The sequence below is a fragment of the Denticeps clupeoides genome, unplaced genomic scaffold, assembly GCF_900700375.1.
Source record: "Denticeps clupeoides unplaced genomic scaffold, fDenClu1.1, whole genome shotgun sequence".
Lineage (NCBI taxonomy): Eukaryota > Metazoa > Chordata > Actinopteri > Clupeiformes > Denticipitidae > Denticeps > Denticeps clupeoides.
This window is the reverse complement of record NW_021629713.1, coordinates 46,973-70,602: the sequence shown is the minus strand read 5'-3', so window position 1 is coordinate 70,602 and position 23,630 is coordinate 46,973. Positions and strand designations below refer to the sequence as shown.

Genomic DNA, 23,630 nt, shown 5'->3' with positions numbered 1-23,630 from the left:
ATCTTGAAGCTGCACAGCATCCCTGGCTGCTCTGTTCCAGAGAGGGGGAGGGGGGGGTTATTATAACAAGCAAGACATGCGGGACGAGGACAGGCGGCGCCGTCTCACCAGGGTTCGAGTTGCTGAACAGGGACGCTGGCAGGAGGCTGACGCAGCCCGGAGTCTGAGAAATTCCCACCAGACACAAGCTGACCGCTGCGCTCAGGAAAACAGCAGCGGGGTGTAGTAAAGCGGGCCCGGTGTAGCGGGGTGGAGTAAAGCGGGCCCGGTGTAGCGGGGTGGAGTAAAGCGGGCCCGGTGTAGCGGGGTGGAGTAAAGCGGGCCCGGTGTAGCGGGGTGGAGTAAAGCGGGCCCGGTGTAGCGGGGTGGAGTAAAGCGGGCCCGGTGTAGCGGGGTGGAGTAAAGCGGGCCCGCTGTAGCGGGGTGGAGTAAAGCGGGCCCGCTGTAGCGGGGTGGAGTAAAGCGGGCCCGCTGTAGCGGGGTGGAGTAAAGCGGGCCCGCTGTAGCGGGGTGGAGTAAAGCGGGCCGGTGTAGCGGGGTGGAGTAAAGCGGGCCCGTAGTTGAGTGGGGTGTGTCGTAAAGCGGGCCCGGTGTTTTGTGTAGCGGGGTGGAGTAAAGCGGGCCCGGTGTAGCGGGGGGAGTAAAGCGGGCCCGGTGTAGTAAAGCGGGCCCGGTGTAGCGGGTGGGTGAGGGAAAGGGGGTGTAGCGGGGTGGGAGTAAAGGGGCCGGTTGTAGTAAAGCGGGCCCGGTGTAGCGGGGTGGAGTAAAGCGGGCCCGGTGTAGCGGGGTGGAGTAAAGCGGGCCCGGTGTAGTAAAGTGGGCCCGGTGTAGCGGGGTGGAGTAAAGTGGGCCCGGTGTAGCAGGGTGGAGTAAAGCGGGCCCGGTGTAGCAGGGTGGAGTAAAGCGGGCCCGCTGTAGCAGGGTGGAGTAAAGCGGGCCCGGTGTAGCGGGGTGGGCCCGGTGTAGCGGGGTGGAGTAAAGCGGGCCCGGTGTAGCGGGGTGGAGTAACGCGGGCCCGCTGTAGCGGGGTGGAGTAAAGCGGGCCCGCTGTAGCGGGGTGGAGTAAAGCGGGCCCGGTGTAGAGGGGTGGAGTAAAGCGGGCCCGGTGTAGAGGGGTGGAGTAAAGCGGGCCCGGTGTAAGAGGGGTGGAGTTAAAGCGGGCCCGTGTAGCAGGGTGGAAGTAAAGCGGGAGCCCGGTGTAGGCGGTGGTGGGCCCGGTGTAGCGGGGTGGAGTAAAGCGGGCCCGGTGTAGCGGGGTGGGCCGCGTGGTGAGCGGGGGGAGTAAAGCGGGGCCCGGTGTAAGCGGGGGGAGTAACGCGGGCCGCTGTATGCGGGGTGGAGTAACGCGGGCCCGGTGTAGCGGGGTGGAGTAAAGCGGGCCCGGTGTAGCGGGGTGGAGTAAAGCGGGCCCGCTGTAGCGGGGTGGAGTAAAGCGGGCCCGGTGTAGTAGAGTAAAGCGGGCCCGGTGTAGAGGGGTGGAGTAAAGTGGGCCCGGTGTAGCGGGGTGGAGTAAAGCGGGCCCGGTGTAGCGGGGTGGAGTAAAGCGGGCCCGGTGTAGTAGAGTAAAGCGGGCCCGGTGTAGCGGGGTGGAGTAAAGCGGGCCCGGTGTAGCGGGGTGGAGTAAAGCGGGCCCGGTGTAGCGGGGTGGAGTAAAGCGGGCCCGCTGTAGCGGGGTGGAGTAAAGCGGGCCCGGTGTAGCGGGGTGGAGTAAAGCGGGCCCGGTGTAGTAGAGTAGAGTAAAGCGGGCCCGGTGTAGAGGGGTGGAGTAAAGCGGGCCCGGTGTAGAGGGGTGGAGTAAAGCGGGCCCGGTGTAGCGGGGTGGAGTAAAGCGGGCCCGGTGTAGCGGGGTGGAGTAAAGCGTGCCCGGTGTAGCGGGGTGGAGTAACGCGGGCCCGCTGTAGCGGGGTGGAGTAAAGCGGGCCCGGTGTAGCGGGGTGGAGTAAAGCGGGCCCGCTGTAGCGGGGTGGAGTAAAGCGGGCCCGGTGTAGTAGAGTAAAGCGGGCCCGGTGTAGAGGGGTGGAGTAAAGCGGGCCCGGTGTAGAGGGGTGGAGTAAGCGGGGCCCGGTGTAAGGGGTGGAGTAAAGCGGGCCGTGTAGTAGAGTAAAGCGGGCCCGGTGTAGAGGGGTGGAGTAAAGCGGAGCCCGGTGGTAGAGGGGTGGAGTAAAGCGGGGCCCGGTGTAGTAGAGTAAAGCGGGCCCGCTGTAGCGGGGTGGAGTAAAGCGGGCCCGCTGTAGCGGGGTGGAGTAAAGCGGGCCCGCTGTAGCGGGGTGGAGTAAAGCGGGCCCGGTGTAGCGGGGTGGAGTAAAGCGGGCCCGGTGTAGAGGGGTGGAGTAAAGCGGGCCCGGTGTAGAGGGGTGGAGTAAAGCGGGCCCGGTGTAGTAGAGTAGAGTAAAGCGGGCCCGGTGTAGAGGGGTGGAGTAAAGGCGGGCCCGTGTAGAGGGGTGGAGTAAAGCGGGCCCGTGTAGTAGAGTAAAGCGGGCCCGGTGTAGAGGGGCGGAGTAAAGCGGCCCGGTGTAGAGGGGCGGAGTAAAGCGGGCCCGGTGTAGCGGGGCGGAAGTAAAGCGGGCCCGGTGTAGCGGGGTGGAGTAAAGCGGGCCCGGTGTAGAGGGGTGGAGTAAAGTGGGCCCGGTGTAGAGGGGTGGAGTAAAGCGGGCCCGGTGTAGCGGGGTGGAGTAAAGCGGGCCCGGTGTAGTAGAGTAAAGCGGGCCCGGTGTAGAGGGGTGGAGTAAAGCGGGCCCGGTGTAGCGGGGTGGAGTAAAGCGGGCCCGGTGTAGTAGAGTAAAGCGGGCCCGGTGTAGCGGGGTGGAGTAAAGCGGGCCCGCTGTAGCGGGGTGGGAGTAAAGCGGGCCCGGTGTAGAGGGGTGGAGTAAAGCGGGCCCGGTGTAGAGGGGTGGAGTAAAGCGGGCCCGGTGTAGTAGAGTAAAGCGGGCCCGGTGTAGAGGGGTGGAGTAAAGCGGGCCCGGTGTAGAGGGGTGGAGTAAAGCGGGCCCGGTGTAGCGGGGTGGAGTAAAGCGGGCCCGGTGTAGCGGGGTGGAGTAAAGCGGGCCCGGTGTAGAGGGGTGGAGTAAAGCGGGCCCGGTGTAGAGGGGTGGAGTAAAGCGGGCCCGGTGTAGCGGGGTGGAGTAAAGCGGGCCCGGTGTAGTAGAGTAGAGTAAAGCGGGCCCGGTGTAGAGGGGTGGAGTAAAGCGGGCCCGGTGTAGCGGGGTGGAGTAAAGCGGGCCCGGTGTAGTAGAGTAGAGTAAAGCGGGCCCGGTGTAGCGGGGTGGAGTAAAGCGGGCCCGCTGTAGCGGGGTGGAGTAAAGCGGGCCCGGTGTAGAGGGGTGGAGTAAAGCGGGCCCGGTGTAGAGGGGTGGAGTAAAGCGGGCCCGGTGTAGTAGAGTAAAGCGGGCCCGGTGCAGAAAAGTTGGTCCATGCATTTATTACATCAAGGTTACATTACTGATCCTTCTCCTATAGAGCTCCGCAGTTGTGGAACAGCTTGCCTGTCCGTGTCCGGGACTCAGACACAGTCTCAGTGTTTAAATCCAATCTGAAATCCTATCTGTTTTCTCTGGCTTTTTGTTAAAGTCCCAGACACTCATTTCACTTCACTTTGACACAGTGTCAATTATAAAGTCCAATTTATCACAGAGTCCCCCTGTTAGACACAGACAAAGTCCTGACAACTGCTAAACGAGGACCTAGCATGAACCAGAGGGTCACCACAGCCACCACCACTGTTACAACTACAGCTTCAGGGATCTTCAAGTGGACCAGTAACATCATAATGGACATGTAATCTAGACCATGACACTGGACTACATTTTGGACTTCTCTCCCTCTACAACCGTAGGTCTTTTTTATCTTAATGGACAAATCATCCCCAGCCCTGCACTGACACCATTTGCAGGCTCACTCTACCCTGGAAGGGGGTCCCTCTCTGTATCACTCCTTCCCAACGCTTCTTCCTCTCTTTTTTCCTCTCTCCCAGAGTTTTTTTGTGTGGAGTTTTTCCTTGTGTGCAGAAGGGTCAAGTGTGGGGGGTGTCAACTGTAGGACCTGTCAAAGTCCATTGAGACGTACTGTATGTGATTTTGGGCTACATAAGAAATAAATGTAGTTGTTGATGTTGGTGTAGAAGAGTAGAGTAAAGCAGGCCTGGTGTAGCGGTGCAGAAGGATACAGGACATGGGAATCCGGGTGGGACACGGACGCCCAGCAGACGGAGTTGACCTGCGGACCAGGAGATCTTTATCAGACCATCAAGTTTTAATTTACATTTCCTTTTCATTTTAATTGCAGCACTTTGAACATGGACACGTTCTCAGTTTGTTACCTTTCATGCAGAATTCTGAACCGGATTATTTAATGCGAACCGGTAAAACTGGGCTGATTGTGATGCTCTTATCCTGGACGCATTACAAGCAGTTACAGGGACACTCTGGGTTAAGTGTCTTACGCGGGGACAGTGGGCTTTGGACCGTTTCCTCACCTTGCGGTTGGTGAAGTAAAGGTTGTCATACATCTTCATGGACAGAGCGCCCTTGGAGCCGCCGCTGAAGTTCATGATGCCGTACTTGCAGCCGCCGTGTGACACGTCGTTGACGGAGAAGATGCGCTCGCAGGACGCGTCCGCCTGCACACCAACGCCGGGTCTTAGCCGAGCCGCAGGGACGGACGCCGATGCGCGTGAAACTCACCGCGATGAGCCGGAAGTTGTCGGTGTTGGGGCTGCTGGACTCCGAACTCTGCACCTCCAGGGCGTGGCGCCTCATTCCGCTCACCTTCACCTCATGGACCAGCCTGGAGGAGACAACGTCTTTACAGGACGTCCGGGATTTCTCTGGCAGCGAGGGACGCTGGGTAAATTCCTACCTGCAGTAGGAGCCGGGAGGAACCAGGCCTAAACGGCCTTTATGCCACAGCAGGGTGGAGTTGAGGCCGCTTCTCGGGGCTCTCTGCGGCGTGAGGAAACGCGGATTATTAACGTGCACGGCCGCGCGGCGACCCCCCTCTGCTCACCGTCCGGGACCGCTCGTCCTCCAGCAGCAGCGCGGCCCTCCGCCGCTCCTGCTCCGCCGCCCGCAGCTGCTCCCGGGTCAGCGGGTTGCAGTTGTTGTGTCCTGGCAGCAGCCGGAAGTAGCGGTTCTTCTCCGGGTCGAAGTAGAAGCCGGGCAGATCTGCAGGGGACGCGTTCAGGGAACTCGCATGAAAACGGAAGCCGAGATCGGCGGCCATGGCGCGGGAACCAACCTGGGGCAGAAGAGGAGGCGCTGGATCCGGCGACAGAAGCAGCGCCCGTGGTGGGCCTGGGAGGATCCACGGACCACCTGCAGAACCGTGGAGGCAACACGCACACAGTCACAGCAGACGTCCCACCAGCGGCTGGACAAGTGGTGGGTGAGGAAAGCAGGAAGTTCTGCATTCGACAGACATTCACAGATCTTCGCTGGACCACAAATCTCCACTTTTATGAAGTCTGGTAAAATGATGTGATTGTCACATGTGATGCACAGCACACGATGCACACAGTGAAATTTGTCCTCTGCATTTAACCATCACCCTGAGTGAGCAGTGGGCACAATGACAGGCGCCCGGGGAGCAGTGTGTGGGGACGGTGCTTTGCTCTGTGGCACCTTGGCAGATCGGGATTCGAACCGGCAACCTTCTGATTACGGGGGCGCTTCCTTAACCGCTAACCACCACTGCCCCATAAAAATGCAGCGCAGACCCGGATTCGGGATTTACAGCATTTACCAGGCGCCCTTATCCAGAGCGACTTACAGTCAGTAGTTACAGGGACAGTCCCCCCCCTGGACACACTCAGGGTTAAGTGTCTTGCTCAGGGACACGATGGTAGTAAGTGGGATTTGAAGCTGGGTCTCCTGGTTCACAGGCGAGTGTGTTACCCCGCTAGGCCACTACCAGCCTATCACGTATGCCGACAAATTGTGAAAATGCTGAATGATGCAGTCGCTCTTCAAATTCACGGCGTTTCGAAATAAATGAAAGACAGGGAATGATTTAATATACATTCATATAGTGCCTTTAAGCTACATGTGTAAATACTTTACTTTTATCCTAAGGCACCAGCAATTCTCGTTCGGTTTCTATAGATTTTGACTAACAAAACGATAAGCCCTGATAGGGCCGAACTTAAAAATATTTAAGCTTTAGGTTTGGGGTTAAGCTTAGACTTTTATTTTGAAATACAGACCAACGCGCAGCGAGCGGAAGAACGGATGAAATATTTCACATTTTCACAATTGATCGGCTGCAGCGACTGAAAAAGCAGCGTGCGTGTAAGTGACTGTGTGAACGTGCACGTTTCTGGGGTTTAGTTGAATCCAGCAGGTGAAGATCTGTCGAATACGGAACTTTCCTGAGGTGGGGAACGGGTGCAGGTACCTGAAACCCCGCCTGGTCCTCCGGCCGCCGCCTCGCCTGCTGCCCTTCATCGCTGGACACCGCAGCAGGAATCCGTCCGAAGAGAGAAACGAACTTCAACGAGTTCCTTACAGCGTTCAGCGTCCCACGGAACAAGACGAACGCGAGTCCAGAACTTCCGGCTCCCGCTGACACGTCAAATTAAAAGAGGCTGCTGTGGCGATATGCGCTAAAACAGAATCAGGTGTCATCGAATGGCTGAATAATTTTATTTGTGCCCCCATTCCTCTTTAGCACATGTCGCTGAGTTCACACTACAAAAATTAAAATGGAATTCTACATCACGTCCGAGCGGTTTTGACAAATTTCTCCAGGCCACGCCCCCTGTGTGATTCGCTGCACCTTATTGGTTGAACCGACGGGTGACAGCACCGTATTGGCTGGATCTTCAAAGGGTTCGGAGACCAGCCGGAGATTCTGAATACATTTATACACACACAAGCATCACTCTCACACTCCCAAATATACATTTATACACACTCACACACAAGCATCACTCTCACACTCCCAAATATACATTTATACACACTCACACACAACCATCACTCTCACACACCCAAATATACATTTACACACACAACCATCACACTCACACACAAACACCCAAATATAAATTTATACACACTCACACACAAGCATCACTCTCACACTCCCAAATATACATTTACACACACAACCATCACACTCACACACAAACACCCAAATATAAATTTATACACACTCACACACAAGCATCACTCTCACAATCCCAAATATACATTTATACACACTCACACACAACCATCACTCTCACTCACCCAAATATACATTTATACACACAACCATCACACTCACACACAAACATCACACCCAAATATACATTTATACACACTCACACACAACCATCACTTTCACACACCCAAATATACATTTACACACACAACCATCACACTCACACACAAACGTCACACCCAAACATAAATTTATACACACTCACACACAACCATCACTCTCACACACCCAAGTAGTGGTGGTAGTAGCCTAGTGAGTAACACACTCGCCTATGAACCAGAAGACCCGGGTTCGAATCCCACTTACTACCATTGTGTCCCTGAGCAGGACACTTAACCCTAAGTTGCTCCAGGGGGGGACTGTCCCTGTAATACTGATTGTAAGTCGCTCTGGATAAGGGCGTCTGATAAATGCTGTAAATGTAAATGTAAATATACATTTATACACACAACCATCACACTCACACACCCAAATATACATTTATACACACTCTCACGCTATTTGTGTGCATCTGGACTTTCTCTCACGTCTCAACATTACCTTGAGCTGATTAAATACAGAGATTCTGGGATTCTGCTGCCAAGCAGATTTATAATGATTAACTTGGGCTTTATAAAGACGAGGAGGCTTGCTTGACGTGGAAAGCTGACCTGATTGTGTTGAAGATGAGGGTCATCATCTCCTTGCTGTTCCTGCTGTTCTCCACATTTAGAGCTCTTTCTCTGAACAACCAGAGCAACCCTCTAAATACAAAAAAAGAAATTCCTGTGCAGGACATCAACGCTGAGCTGCAGTACCTGAGGAACATGGTCCACTACCTGCGGGACACGATGCTGGCTCAGGGAGTCCAGTTGGAGAACGTGAAGACCAACCTAAAGGACGCAGAAGACATGGTGCTGGATCTGAGGCTGGATTTCAAAGTTCTGGAGAGAGAAAACGCTGGTAATCACATCTTCTAAATGTGCAATATTAATTCAACAACACTGAGACCAGTATGAACATCATTCACAGACTTTAATGTTGGTATTTAGCTCATTTACATTTACATTATTACATTATTTAGCTCAAGATGTGGAGATAAAGACCATGAAGGATGAAGTGGAGAACATGAAGAAGGAGAATGCAGGTGCATAAATGACATTTGACAAATATTATAGTGTAAAATATACTATACAAATAGTATTATTTAATCACATAGTATTAATTCCGCGTAATTACTGTATAAATAATATAAACAGTGAATTATTATTCATTGGTTATGATTAGTTTAGGTTATAATAACAGTACAGTAATTCAATTCTCTACATGTCATTCATGTCATTCATATCATTTAGATTAACAGACATCTGTATTATTTTGTATATAAGCGCAAGATGCTGTCCTGTCAGACGTACAGAAAGACCTGGAGAATCTGAAGATGGAAAATGCAGGTAATGCAGAACAGACAGTCCAACGTTCACATCCAAGCTGCTTACAAGAGTGACCATTTAATTTTTTACAGTAATTCTGAGCATGGGAACAACCAGCGACATCTCATCAATATACATTGTTATACATCCATACATACAGTCATGTACATTCATATACCGCCATAAACTATTATATACAGCCATATAAATGAACTGTTATATGCAACCATATTCATCCATAAACTATTATATACCGCCAGAAACTGCCATATACAGCCATATAACTTAACTGTTATATGCAACCATATTCATCCATAAACTATTATATACCGCCATAAACTATTATATACAGCCATATAAATGAACTGTTATATGCAACCATATTCATCCATAAACGATTATATACCGCCATAAACTGCCATATACAGCCATATAAATGAACTGTTATATGCGACCATCCTGTCATAAAAACTCTTTAATCTCCTATAGAAATAAGCCATACCATAATCTACCATAAAGTACTGAATTATTCCTTCATTATTGCAGCACTTGTGGCAGAGCTGACGACTCTAAAGATCCAAATGGATGACAATGAGCAGAACGTGGAGAACCTGACTCATCAGAATGCAGGTGCTGGATTGAAATGATCTCTAATCATATTTTCTTGGTGAAGATTTGGCTCATTTTTTGTGTTCCACCTACATCAGAACAAGCAGCAGAGCTGAAAGCTGTCAAGAACCAAATAGAAGATCTGCAGCAGAAGAACTCAGGTATCATGTGATGAACTCATTAACCAAGTTTACGTACCAGCGTAGTGGGGGTCTTCATTCTGTTCAGATATTTATGAATTTGTGTTGTAGAATAAGCAGAAATGCAAAAAGGAGACGGAGAAGTCCACTGGTTCTAGTAAAGCTCACGTAGGAACTGACTGTGGTTTTAATATTTTCTGCTCTGAATGCAGAGATTGGAGGACTGAAGACCAGACTAACATCAGTGGAGACCAAAGTGGAGAAACTGAACAACATGAATGCAGGTAAATGACATTATTATTGCTATATACTGAATACATATTGTAATCGTGATGAAAGATCGGTTTATTTGTACATGATGAGTATTGGGTCATATCCTTAAATATGATGTGCCTTTTATTTGGGATATAAGTTACTTTCAAGTCATCATTCTATGTAAATCAATAGAATTACTTACATATCAGATGATTATGTTTTTGTCTTTTTGTAAAGTTGAATATCAGCAGTGATGTTTGTTTGGTTCTGTTCCACTTTACAGGAGGCAAAGTGGCCTTTTCAGCAGCTTTGACATTTAATACTGAGTATGTACAAGCAGGACCTTCCGAAATGAACTTGGTCTTCAGGAACATCATCACCAATGTTGGAAACGCCTACAGCAGTAATACAGGTGCTCAGCATCTTCTCATAGTCATGGTGTCAGTGGGAGTCACATTCTTTAAACACCTCAGTGCCAGCCTCTTAACGCGCTTTGTGAAAGTGAAGTGACTGTCCTTGTGAAACACCACACACGGTGTGGCTCAGGTTTAAAGGATTAAACCATCACCGTTGGTGAGGAGCGGGCAGCCATGTTCATCTTCTCTGCATCAGCTCGTTTTGCTCCTTACTGGCCCGTGACTGGTTGGCTCGGCCTGTAGAATTGAGCCTCTTTGTCTTTGGACTGGAAGGCGGAGTCCCTGGCGTCCACCAGGGTTTGTGGTTCGGTCCGGTGATGAACAGGGACTGATAGTCTCCTGTTTAACCTGACAGGTGCATCATGGTAGTAGATCTGACTGTAGTGAATTTTTCTGTATGGTTCTGCAGGGTTCTTCACCGCTCCAGTGAAGGGCGTTTACTTCTTCAGGTTCACCGTGGCGGACATCCTCTCATCGCGCACCATGTACACAGCGCTGTACAGGAACCAGCAGAGGATCATGTTGCTGGGGGAGTACGACATGGACCACCACGTCTCCTACCTGGTCGGCGGCGTGACTCTGCAGCTGGAGGCGGGAGACTGGGTTAACCTGCGTCTTCCTGGAAACCAGCGACTTTACAACGATGAGAGTAATCACTGCATCTTCAGCGGATTCCTGCTCTTCACCCTGTGAAATGGTGATAATCATCACTTGGTCTGATGCCTAATAAAGTCCTGGCTTACATCATACGCCATTTGGCTTTAAAACAAATAAATCTGGAGAAATATCTAATAAAGCAAATACTTGTTTTACAGCACAGTTAGTCTTAATGTTCGATGTATCTTCCAATAATAAAGAAGCATGGCTGCTACTAACAATCATTTTAATAATCAATTAATCTGTCGATTATTTTTTTAAATTATGAATAAATAAAAGCATTCATTTCCAACCCTTTATTCAAAAACAGAATCTTTAGAAAATGCACGAATATAATGATAATTAAACACCAAAACATAACACCAAAAACATGCACATGTATGCTTTACTTGATCTGGCAAATATAGACTTTTTAAAATAAAGTGCCACCTGAGCTGCCGGAACGACAAATAATTTACGAAAAGAAATACAATACATATCAGAAAATTGAACAGGATTTGTTTGAATGTCAGAACAATGTCTCATTGTACATTTTACCTCTGTTTGTCACGACCACGGGCTGACGGGGGAAGGAAGCGCAGAGACGGGACATCTGGGCAAATGGGCTTTATTAATACGCACAAAAGAAAAAGGCACGAGGGACAAAACAAAGGAAGCCAAGAAAAACAAACCAACAGGCGTGTGGCGGTTGCCAGGAACTGAAATCAAAGTTCAGGATCCACATCGATGCATCAGTGTCGGTTCCTTCTAACAGGGCTCCAACCACGGATGCCTACCCAGCAGCACCTGTCCATGGTTAGAGCCCTGCTGTCAGGCTGAGTGCTGCCAGCTGGGGATCCTGCTGCACCCAGACGTGGCACCTTTACTCTCCAACATGCATCTGTGTGTTTACCATGTAAAATCCAGAACTGGAACCAGACAGTCAGCACAATTCAGACCAAGCACTCTGTCAATCTTATGCAATCTTAAACAAGTTATTTGTGTGCATCTGGACTTTCTCTCACGTCTCAACATTACCTTGAGCTGATTAAATACAGAGATTCTGGGATTCTGCTGCCAAGCAGATTTATAATGATTTATAATACCCTTATTACAGGATATTTCGGTAAATAAAGAAAAAATGAATGAAATCTCCTTTGCCTTTCTTGAGTTTCACACGTCTAAAACACAAGGCAAACATTAAAAATAATTTTATATCACGGTACAAATGATCTAATAATAAAATGTAGAATCAAAGTTGTACTGGTATCCGATTGGCCCGTTTGTGTAGGGGGCGTGTCCATGTTCACACTAATGACGTGCAAAACAAATGTTTTTACTGACTGGAACCATGTGGTATAGTTCACTGTGTACTATATTTCACTTGGAATATATACAACTATATTATTTTACTTGTTCCGTAACAACACATTCAGTAGTGACGGGGACAGTCCCCCTGGGGCATACCTGTCAAGTTTTGGATTTGAAAATAAGGGACATTTTCCTGCGCCCACCCCGACCAAGCCCCAGTGTCCCTTACATTTTAAGAGGGGTGACAAGAAAGCTAAAATCACCACTTGTCAATCACTTCTAAACTTCAGCTGGCTTTATGCACAGCTGCACCACTCCTGACCTTTGTTTCCTGTCCGCCATTATTGGACAAACTGATGAATCAGGTTTTTGGTACACAGCGTTGCCGTTTGTACCTCTGCACTTGTGACCTGGTCTGCCTCAGTGGCATTTCTCGTCACGAATGCTGACATCGCCCGGGCATGTTTTTGTGCCTGGCGGACATCATTCCTTCCCCCGTGTGCGACGCTAAAGTCGCGGTTACAAATGACTGTCCCCCACCCCGCTCTTCTTCATAAAAAATACATTCGGTGTCCCATTGATCGCGGTATTGACACGAGGATGTAGTTTTTTTGGCAGGAGCGCCTTCCTTCTCTGTCCTGGCGTCCATCATCTGTCTGTTTCTTCTTCTTTTTTCCCGCGTCGTCACTCATCATCTCGTCATCTGACCTCAGGCGCTAATCTCGCGAGAACTGCCACCTTCAGTACCTGTAGTATCTACTGCAGGCGGCACTTATCGCGAGATTAGCGACACAACTCAAGATTATTTTTTTTTAAATAACGCAGATTAAAATACGGGAGATTTACGGGAAAATACTAATACGGGAGGACGGCGGGAAAGAACGGGCCAAAACGGGATACTTGACAGGTATGCCCTGGGGACACAGTCAGGGTTAAGCGTCCCGCTCAGGGACACGATGGTAGTAAGTGGGGTTTGAACCTGGAACTTTGTGCTCTTCCGGTTCAGACGCGAGCGTGTTAGCCAAGTGTAAAACACACCAATAATAATGATTAAAAAGTGAAAGTGGCAGTAATTTGATTTGGGACAAATAGCGTTGACAGCACCTTGTGTGTGTGGAGTTTACATGTTCTTCTGTCTCGGTGTGGGTTTCCTCCTGATTCACTGTCCAGAGAGGCACTTTTTTTTCAGCAAGAACAAGAGCCCAGAATTAATGTGATTGGCTGATATCATTTTTTTCAGCCAATCACAATGTTTCTGAGCTCTTGTTCTGTAGCGTAATCAGCTGAGTGAAACCAGCCAATCACAATGTTCTTAAGATCTTGTTCCTCCATCTGATTGGCTGAAAAAAAAGTGACATCATCAGCTTCGCTCTATTTAAGAGGTGAGCTGTGAAGAACTAAATCATTTCAGATTTACGAGAGTTCAGTATAGAGGTAGAGAAATGAAGGCGTGGAAGAAGTTTGTTAGGTGGACCAAGCGTCGCTTCTTCAAGAAGGACGTTTCCGTTGAGCCCAAAATGACCGATCTGAAATCAGCTCAGATGGGTCAGGTTGAGGTGTTCGGGGAACAGCTCGGCACACTCGAGGCGGTGACGGAGACATTCCTGGAAAGGGATCCCGGTCATCGTAAAGAAGTGGAGGAGATGTTCATGGCCTCTAATAATAATCTGGAGATGGCTATTCGTGACACGACACAGAACAGCCTGGCTTGGCGTGAAGAGCTGAGGCAAATTGCCATCCAGGAGGCTGAGAATGAAGTAAAAGAAAGACTGAGAGAAGAACAAGATCTGGAACGGCTGCAATGTGAGGAGCTTGAAGCACAGCTGAACGTGGAGATACACAACAGAGAAGAAGCAGAAAGGTGTTTCTGTAACGTGAGAGAAACTGGAAAGCAGATGGAGATGGAGACACAGCTCCATACGCAGCTGGGGAGCATGCAGGCTCTTTATGAAGAGACGCTGCAGAACGAGAAGAAGGAGCAGGAAACGCTGAGAAGTCAAATGACAGATGAGCAGAGCAGGAGAGAGAAAGCTGAAAAAGAGCTTGAAGCAAAAAGAGAAAGCAGGAAAGAGGCAGAGAGGCTTCTCCTGGAGACAGAGACAAAGTTCCGTCATCAGCTGGAGAGCAAAGACAGCCTCCACGAGGAGACGCTCCAGCAAATGAAAAAGGAACTTGAGATGATGACAGCCGAACGTGACCATGAGCACAGAGCACGAGAAGAACTTGAAAAAGTGCTCCTTGAAGAAACATCTACCAGGAACGAACTGGAAAAACGTTTCCAGGACTTAAACAATACAAGCAAGAGGCAGGAGATTGAGGAAACCCTGAAGGTCCTCCTCAGAAGGGAGAAGGAACTGTGTGGGCAACTCGAGCAGACAGTGGACATGAGAGCAGCACTGGAGCATCTTCGAGAAGCTTCACAAGGAGACGTGGAGAAAAGAAAACAGTACAAGAACAAGGCTGTCCAGATTGATCAGGGAGGCTGTGAAATGGTGATAATCACCACTTGGTCTGAGGCCTAATAAAGTCCTGGCTTACATCATACGCCATTTGGCTTTGAAACAAATAAATCTGGAGAAATATCTAATAAAGCAAATACTTGTTTTACAGCACAGTTAGTCTTAATGTTCGATGTATCTTCCGATAATAAAGAAGCAGGGCTGCTACTAACAATCATTTTAATAATCAATTAATCTGTCGATTATTTTTTATAAATTATGAATAAATAAAAGCATTCATTTCCAACCCTTTATTCAAAAACAGAATCTTTAGAAAATGCACGAATATAATGATAATTAAACACCAAAACATAACACCAAAAACATGCACATGTATGCTTTACTTGATCTGGCAAATATAGACTTTTTAAAATAAAGTGCCACCTGAGCTGCCGGAACAACAAATAATTTATGAAAAGAAATACAATACATATCAGAAAATTGAACAGGATTTGTTTGAATGTCAGAACTTGTCTCATTGTACATTTTACCTCTGTTTGTCACGACCACGGGCTGACGGGGGAAGGAAGCGCAGAGACGGGACATCTGGGCAAATGGGATTTATTAATACGCACAAAAGAAAAAGGCACGAGGGACAAAACAAAGGAAGCCAAGAAAAACAAACCAACAGGCGTGTGGCGGTTGCCAGGAACTGAAATCAAAGTTCAGGATCCACATTGATGCATCAGTGTCGGTTCCTTCTAACAGGGCTCCAACCACGGATGCCTACCCAGCAGCACCTGTCCATGGTTAGAGCCCTGCTGTCAGGCTGAGTGCTGCCAGCTGGGGCTCCTGCTGCACCCAGACGTGGCACCGTTACTCTCCAACATGTGTTTACCATGTAAAATTCAGAACTGGAACCAGACAGTTATGGAGCTAATATTATGACCAAACTATTTGAATGTGAATTGTGTAAATTTGAATTAAAAGGAGCTAATATTATGACAAAACTATTTGAATGTCAATTGTGTAAATTTGAATTATCAAAACTGAATTTGAAATTATTTTACTTGAATATTAGAGCTAATATTATGACAAAACTATTTGAATGTGAATTGTGTAAATCTGAATTATCAAAATTCAATTCTCTAAATTCAATTTTCTAAAATTCTATTTTCTAAATTCAATTTTCTAAAATTCAATTTTCTAAATTCAGTTTTCTAAAATTCAGATCGTACAGAAAGTAGGTCAGAGGTCATTCACAGGGAGGCGTAGATGATCTCCGAAAAGTCGAGCGAAGCATTTTGGTCAATTACAGAGCTGCTCAGGAGGTGACCATTCTTCTGCGTGATCATGAATCGCCCAGAGGTAAGTGATTTTTAAGCATTTATGGTTTATATTTATATATTGTGTTAGCGTTCCCAGCGTGTGAAACATTATCTGAGCGGTCTCTGGTGTTTGTATATTTGATAAAAGGGATTAGCATACCACCGTGTCTATATAGAACGCGAACACGCCGCAATAACTTTTAAGTGACAAAGCGGCCGTTGTAAAGAGCTTAGAAATAGAACAGGGAATCCGTTTGCTGTTGGGAATTTTTTCATTCAGTGTAGACATTATCCCTGATTTTAATCATCAGGTTCTACTGTCTTCTGTCATGACGCGTCACACCGCTCGTGTCCTGTGTTAATACAATAACTCCGTTAGTGCTTCATTTATTTCCTTGATTGGAATCCACATCAGATCCAACTTGGATATAAGGTCACTCGATGATGATTGTAAGCTGTGTTTTGAGTTGAAGACTTTAACATTGTGAATAATTATTTAGATATATGTGTAGCTTGCAGGCACGATTAAAGTAGCTATATCGTTCATTTTCGCTTATATCATACAAATAAAACAAATATATAAATGTTATTAGTAGAGATGCACCGATCGAGCCAAGGAATTGGCCAATATTCCTCATGATCAGACTATATTATTTAGGTAAACAACATTTTAGACGTTTCCCGAATATCAACACTACTGCAACGAGGCAAGTGACTGTCTTTATGAACGGGTTACTGAATCATTGGCTTATTTAATGATTCAGTAACCAATTCAATTTATGTCCTACTAACGATATTGTTTTTAGATACACATCATTAGTTTGTAGCTATATATAAAAATAAATATAAAAATATATATATTTTGCTTAAACTGTTTTTACAGGACAGCGAAGTTGTCAGATCAGCCAGGCACTTGTTGTCTTTGCTGACCTCAAGCAGTGCAGCTGGTCCCAGTCAGTTTTTTTTGTGTATTTTTATTTATTATTGTGGAAAGGATAGATAGTAAGGATAGTGTGGTAAAGGAAATCCCTGTTATGTATATGTATTTGTGCATACATAGTTTTATTAAAATACTTTCATTAAATTAATTTCATAATTCAGCCTCCATAGGCAGCACACTGTTCAGCAGAGGGCCACCATTCAAACTGAGATGACCAGGTTTTGCAACCACATTTTTTTTAATATTGACATAAGCCATCATGATATTATTTGATGGTTATTATTTTGCTTTTTGTTTTGCCAACAGATCATTTCCCGGGTTTTTCAGCAAAGGACGGGGTAAAAGGCGAATGCTGTCAATGCCCCCTAGCAAACCCGCAAAAATATTGCCTGTTAACTTTTATCTGCTTCCTCACCAATATGAGCGAACACCTGAGGAGAGTGAGCAACTGGTACATATGCAAGCTGGGTTGGGGTGAAAGACAATGCAAATGGTTGAAAATGCAACTTATGATGAAGTAAGTATGTGTGACGTCTCTCCTGTATCTTTTAAAATGATCTTTTTCTAATGTAACAGAGCTTAATTCATTAGTAACTCTGTATGTGGAACATGGGTGCTAAGGTGCTCTTAAGCACATTGCTATAATGTAACACTATAAGCTTTTTGTACCAGTGTTGCACTGGTAACTGTTGGGCCTTTAATTTTTACATGGTTTGCTATACTGACAGTGTTATTTACATTGTAAGGTATGTGCCCAACTGAAGGAGCTGATTTCAGGATGTAAAGGGGGGTTGGCTTGTCTATAAGTCTTCAGGTAATCATCAGGAACATAGTGATACATTGCAATGAAAATAAATAAATAAGTAAAATCAAATACATTTCTGAATTTTTACATTATCACTAATACCATATTTCATATTTTATGTAATTAAATACCTTTGTGTCAAGCTTAAAACATGAATCCTGGCATAACAAAATAAAAGGAATGAAATCCAATAATACATTGTGTTTTTCTGTATTTTGTGTAATTTTTCTTAAGGTGGATGGGGCTCCCGGAAGCTTACACTTATCCCACCTGATGAGAGTGGGTACAGTGCCAAACATTTGAAAGCAGCAACCCAGGGTTTCAAAGGAGTTCTTTACGTAACTCCACTCATTCTTTGCATATGTATAATTTTAAAACCACATTAAAAAACTAATAAATGCTTGAAACAACATGAAAGAAAATAATTTACATTATATTGTTTTTGTTTTTATATTGTTCCCTCTAGGAAACTTGCCCCATTTGTCAAAAGAAAATGCCTTTTGATGTGATAAAGATTCATGCAAGTTTTTGCACAGGTGACAGGTAAGGAAAATCGCACAACATATTTTCAGTAAATCTTATTATAATAAAAAAAATGTATTGTTGTTTTTTGTACTTTCTTTGTGGTGTTAAGATTGCCACAGGTCTTCTTCACTATACAATTGTGAATATTGTGTTTTATGTTCAAATTATGAATGTTCAATTCATTTAGAACTCTTGAAGTTATCTATTCAAAAAGGAATTTTGTTCCGTTATTGCGCGTTAATTAAGTTTGTATATTACAGTGTAAGCATGCAACCTCTGGAGTTTAATGTGTCTATGGAAGAACCATCCACATCTGGAGTTTCTGTGTCTGTGACACATACCGGTGATCATTTAAATGCAGATGATGCCACAAGCATTTTTACATTTTTTTTTGGAACTGATAAGCATAATACATTTCTGAGATGTAAAACTGAAATAGAATACACAATTAGCTTCAGCTGAACTGTTAACATGTTGCTTTTTTTTATTTATTTATTTTTTCTTTGCAGATTGGAAAACTGAACCAGATAAAAATAAAGCAGCATCCTTATACACAAAGGAAATAATTCTCCAACATGAGATGAGAAAGCCCCTCTTGATGACCATGGATTTGAGGATGGACAAGGAAGATCAAGACAGAGAACTTGCTGTAAATTGCGGTTATATTCAGGAGTTATGTGAAATCTAATACAGACACCATGTCTACAAATGAAGTTACAGTCCCACAGTTTGCCCTGCATTGTTTGGACTTGTTGTTCAATAATTTTGATGCAGTTCATCTATGCACACGTTCATGTAGTATTGCAGTTTTATTTTTGAGACTTTGGAAACTTCCATGCAATAATGTTACAGGTTTTCTGTCAAATAAATTTAAATTCAGTTCCAGAACTCCATGTGTCTACTCAATGTGTCATTACTCAAGTGACTGGCAAAACTGCACTGCAGCCATGTAAATGTCTATCCCATGGGATTGTGATGGTGATCTTGGATCCACTGTGTCCTTTAGTGCTGCAAGCTGCTCTGCTGTAAGTGGACATTCCACAATAGGAACATTAACACCAACACTTTCACCAGGAGGCAATCCACTGCTTTCCCAATCAATGAACAGCAATGTTCAGTTCCTGTGTAAACAAAGAACAACATATTTCTGTATAAATCGTGTATAATCTCAGCTGTAATAGTTCCAAATACTAAGTGTTTAAACACCAGTTAAGGAACATTTAATTTTCACAACCCCTGTAATAATGTAAACATGGCTTTAAATTAGCATTAACAAAATACCTCTTCATCTTGGGGATCATCAACTGGATAATGAATTTGACCCAATTCCCAGAGCTGGTTTGGTGACATGTTGTGTTCTGTTCTCGAAGGGTGATTATCCCAACCATCTCGGAAAATGCTCAGATCAGCCGTGGTAGAAATGTGTAGTGGCAACAGAAGAGATGTGTTTGGTCTGCAGTATGAAGGTAGCTGACTTCCTCAAGATAGTGTAGTACATCATAGTAGACGCTGGCCACTGCAGTCCACACATCTCTCCAAAGTCGCTCTATTCTACAACATAAGGCATTACGAGAAAAGTCCTAAGCAATCAGTTCGTTCAAACAAGCATTTGGAGAATAAAGCACAAGGTGACATGTCCTCTACATAATACTTTCTTTGTGCTGTTTGCTTAGATTTCATTTACAAATGTTTTTGTAAGTTACTAATTATAACCATTTAATTGTACAGAAAGAGAGCAAATAATTATCAAAGAACATTATCATTGAGTTCAACCACTCTCAAAAACTCCTATTATAATCACTGAAGTGGTTTACACTGTGCAATTTACTGTGCACTTGCACTGTATGCACACATCTGTAATTTGTTGTTTATGATGAGACAACTCGCTAGAGAGCAGCGAGCATGCAACAGCAAAAGTTTCAGTCATGACTCATCTAAATGCCTGATTGATCATTGCATTCATAAAAAAAGAATTGTGTGTGATTGTTTATAATGCGTAACACTGTAAAACGCGTCTGTTGCGCAGCACCAGCCAGTGAAGGCAGATTAAAATCTATAGGTCTATACCTGACAGAACAAATAGACTCAGGGACAGTTTTTTTCCCCAAAGCTGTTTCCATACTGAAAACTGTCATATTTGTATAATATTGCATTTATATTATACCCTTGTGCTATCTATACTACCTCTACCATACTGTATGCTGCTCGCCACTTTGGACCAAAGTATGTTTAATCTGATTTATTTGTCTGTATGTGTACTGTAGTTATAGTTTTTAGTACATCACTTATACATTGCGCTCATTGTACTGTGTATAATGGCAATAAAGGCTTTCTATTCTATTCTATTGTATTCTATTCTGTTTTAGTTAATCCGTACCTGGAGTTATTACGTTTACACCTTGTCTAGACAGGACACGAGCGGTGTGACGCGTCATGACAGAAGACAGTAGAACCTGATGATTAAAATCAGGGATAATGTCTACACTGAATGCGAAATTCCCAACAGCAAACGGATTCTAAGCTCTTTACAACGGCCGCTTTGTCACTTAAAGTTATTGCGGCGTGTTCGCGTTCTATATAGACACGGTGGTATGCTAATCCCTTTTATCAAATATACAAACACCAGAGACCGCTCAGATAATGTTTCACATGCTGGGAACGCTAACACAATATATAAATATAAACCATAAATGCTTAAAAATCACTTACCTCTGGGCGATTCATGATCACGCAGAAGAATGGTCACCTCCTGAGCAGCTCTGTAATTGGCCAAAATGCTTCGCTCGACTTTTCGGAGATCATCTACGCCTCCCTGTGAATGACCTCTGACCTACTTTCTGTACGATCTGAATTTCTGGGTTTGAATTTTAGAAAACTGAATTTAGAAAATTGAATTTTAGAAAATTGAATTTTGATAATTCAGATTTACACAATTCACATTCAAATAGTTTTGTCATAATATTAGCTCTAATATTCAAGTAAAATAATTTCAAATTCAATTTTAATAATTCAAATTTACACAATTCACATTCAAATAGTTTTGTCATAATATTAGCTCTAATATTCAAGTAAAATAATTTCAAATTCAATTTTAATAATTCAAATTTACACAATTCACATTCAAATAGTTTTGTCATAATATTAGCTCTAATTTTCAAGTAAAATAATTTCAAATTCAGTTTTGATAATTCAAATTTACACAATTCACATTCAAATAGTTTTGTCATAATATTAGCTCCATAGACAGTCAGCACAATTAAGACCGGTCAGAGAATTCCGGTCAGAGAATCAGGAGCCTGGAGGCCAGCTTATCAATTATCTTATTTATTAACGAAGTATGTGTGTGTCTGTGTGTGTGTGTGTGTGTGTGTGTGTGGTCTACAAGAAACAGAGAAAGCATACATAAGCAAACACTCCATATAGGCAGCTAAAACACAGGAAAATTATTGAACCCCGTTAGCTTAGCGCTAATTGCAGGCGGAAATTAGCATAAGAATTAAATAATTCCCAAACATTACAAACTCTCTCTCTGCATATAAAACAGTATGAAAGGATAAACGAATCGAACACACGAGTGTGAACAACACTCCTCAGCACTTACTTTCCGTCATGAACGCACACATTTACATGTGAAAAATACGCGTGGCTCATTAGGTGTCACACTCTAACCGGACCAGATAGAAACAACTAAACAAATCTGGTTCCGCCCAAAGTCTTTCTGACACGTCTAAAACACAAGACAAACATTAAAAAAAAATAATTTTATATCACGGTACAAATGATCTAATAATAAAATGTAGAATCAAAGTTGTACTGGTATCCGATTGGCCCATTTGTGTAGGGGGCGTGTCCATGTTCACACTAATGACGTGCAAAACAAATGTTTTTACTGACTGTGTACTATATTTCACTTGGAATATATACAACTATATTATTTTACTTGTTCCGTAACAACACATTTACATTCAGTAGTGACGGGGACAGTCCCCCTGGGGACAGAGGGACACGATGGTAGTAAGTGGGGTTTGAACCTGTAACTTTGTGCTCTTCCGGTTCAGACGCGAGCGTGTTAGCCAAGTGTAAAACACACCAATAATAATGATTAAAAAGTGAAAGTGGCAGTAATTTGATTTGGCACAAATAGCGTTGACAGCACCTTGTGTGTGTGGAGTTTACATGTTCTTCTGTCTCGGTGTGGGTTTCCTCCTCATTCACTGTCCAGAGAGGCACTTTTTTTTCAGCAAGAACAAGAGCCCAGAATTAATGTGATTGGCTGATATCATTTTTTTCAGCCAATCACAATGTTTCTGAGCTCTTGTTCTGTAGCGTAATCAGCTGAGTGAAACCAGCCAATCACAATGTTCTTAAGATCTTGTTCCTCCATCTGATTGGCTGAAAAAAAAGTGACATCATCAGCTTCGCTCTATTTAAGAGGTGAGCCGTGAAGAACTTAATCATTTCAGATTTACGAGAGTTCAGTATAGAGGTAGAGAAATGAAGGCGTGGAAGAAGTTTGTTAGGTGGACCAAGCGTCGCTTCTTCAAGAAGGACGTTTCCGTTGAGCCCAAAATGACCGATCTGAAATCAGCTCAGATGGGTCAGGTTGAGGTGTTCGGGGAACAGCTCGGCACACTCGAGGCGGTGATGGAGTCATTCCTGGAAAGGGATCCCGGTCATCGTACAGAAGTGGAGGAGATGTTCATGGCCTCTAATAATAATCTGGAGATGGCTATTCGTGACACGACACAGAACAGCCTGGCTTGGCGTGAAGAGCTGAGGCAAATTGCCATCCAGGAGGCTGAGAATGAAGTAAAAGAAAGACTGAGAGAAGAACAAGATCTGGAACAGCTGCGATTTGAGGAGCTTGAAGCACAGCTGAACGTCGAGATACACAACAGAGAAGAAGCAGAAAGGTGTTTCTGTAACGTGAGAGAAACTGGAACGCAGATGGAGATGGAGACACAGCTCCATACGCAGCTGGGGAGCATGCAGGCTCTTTATGAAGAGACGCTGCAGAACGAGAAGAAGGAGCAGGAAACGCTGAGAAGTCAAATGACAGATGAGCAGAGCAGGAGAGAGAAAGCTGAAAAAGAGCTTGAAGCAAAAAGAGAAAGCAGGAAAGAGGCAGAGAGGCTTCTCCTGGAGACAGAGACAAAGTTCCGTCATCAGCTGGAGAGCAAAGACAGCCTCCACGAGGAGACGCTCCAGCAAATGAAAAAGGAACTCGAGATGATGACAGCCGAACGTGACCATGAGCACAGAGCACGAGAAGAACTTGAAAAAGTGCTCCTTGAAGAAACATCTACCAGGAACGAACTGGAAAAACGTTTCCAGGACTTAAACAATACAAGCAAGAGGCAGGAGATTGAGGAAACCCTGAAGGTCCTCCTCAGAAGGGAGAAGGAACTGTGTGGGCAACTCGAGCAGACAGTGGACATGAGAGCAGCACTGGAGCATCTTCGAGAAGCTTCTCAAGGAGACGTGGAGAAAAGAAACCAGTACAAGAACCAGGCTGGCCAGATTCATCAGGGAGGCTGGCGAACAGGACGCAGCTATGCGGACATCGCAAAGGCGAGCGTAACATGAGCGTTATTACAAAATGCAAATAAAGAATCTATATA

The 23,630-nt window shown here is 45.2% G+C and overlaps 1 protein-coding gene and 1 long non-coding RNA gene across 2 annotated transcripts; one reads left to right on the top strand and one right to left on the bottom strand.

Moving 5' to 3' along the window:
* Nucleotides 1–2: 2 nt before the first annotated feature.
* Nucleotides 3–6,653, bottom strand: wdr21 (WD repeat domain 21; the record flags this gene model as incomplete). The annotated part of the gene is made up of 9 exons (XM_028965366.1): nucleotides 6,388–6,653; nucleotides 5,233–5,309; nucleotides 5,002–5,159; nucleotides 4,855–4,937; nucleotides 4,680–4,782; nucleotides 4,472–4,615; nucleotides 4,163–4,212; nucleotides 109–188; nucleotides 3–31 (listed from the first exon to the last, which is right to left on the bottom strand). Coding segments are annotated over exons 1-9 (774 nt in total), but the record flags the coding sequence as incomplete, so codon positions are not given.
* Nucleotides 6,654–16,453: 9,800 nt separating this feature from the next.
* Nucleotides 16,454–18,729, top strand: LOC114772470 (uncharacterized). The gene is made up of 6 exons (XR_003743967.1): nucleotides 16,454–16,897; nucleotides 16,986–17,196; nucleotides 17,426–17,493; nucleotides 17,719–17,822; nucleotides 17,951–18,027; nucleotides 18,519–18,729. It is a non-coding gene; the product is annotated as an uncharacterized LOC114772470 (long non-coding RNA).
* Nucleotides 18,730–23,630: the final 4,901 nt, after the last annotated feature.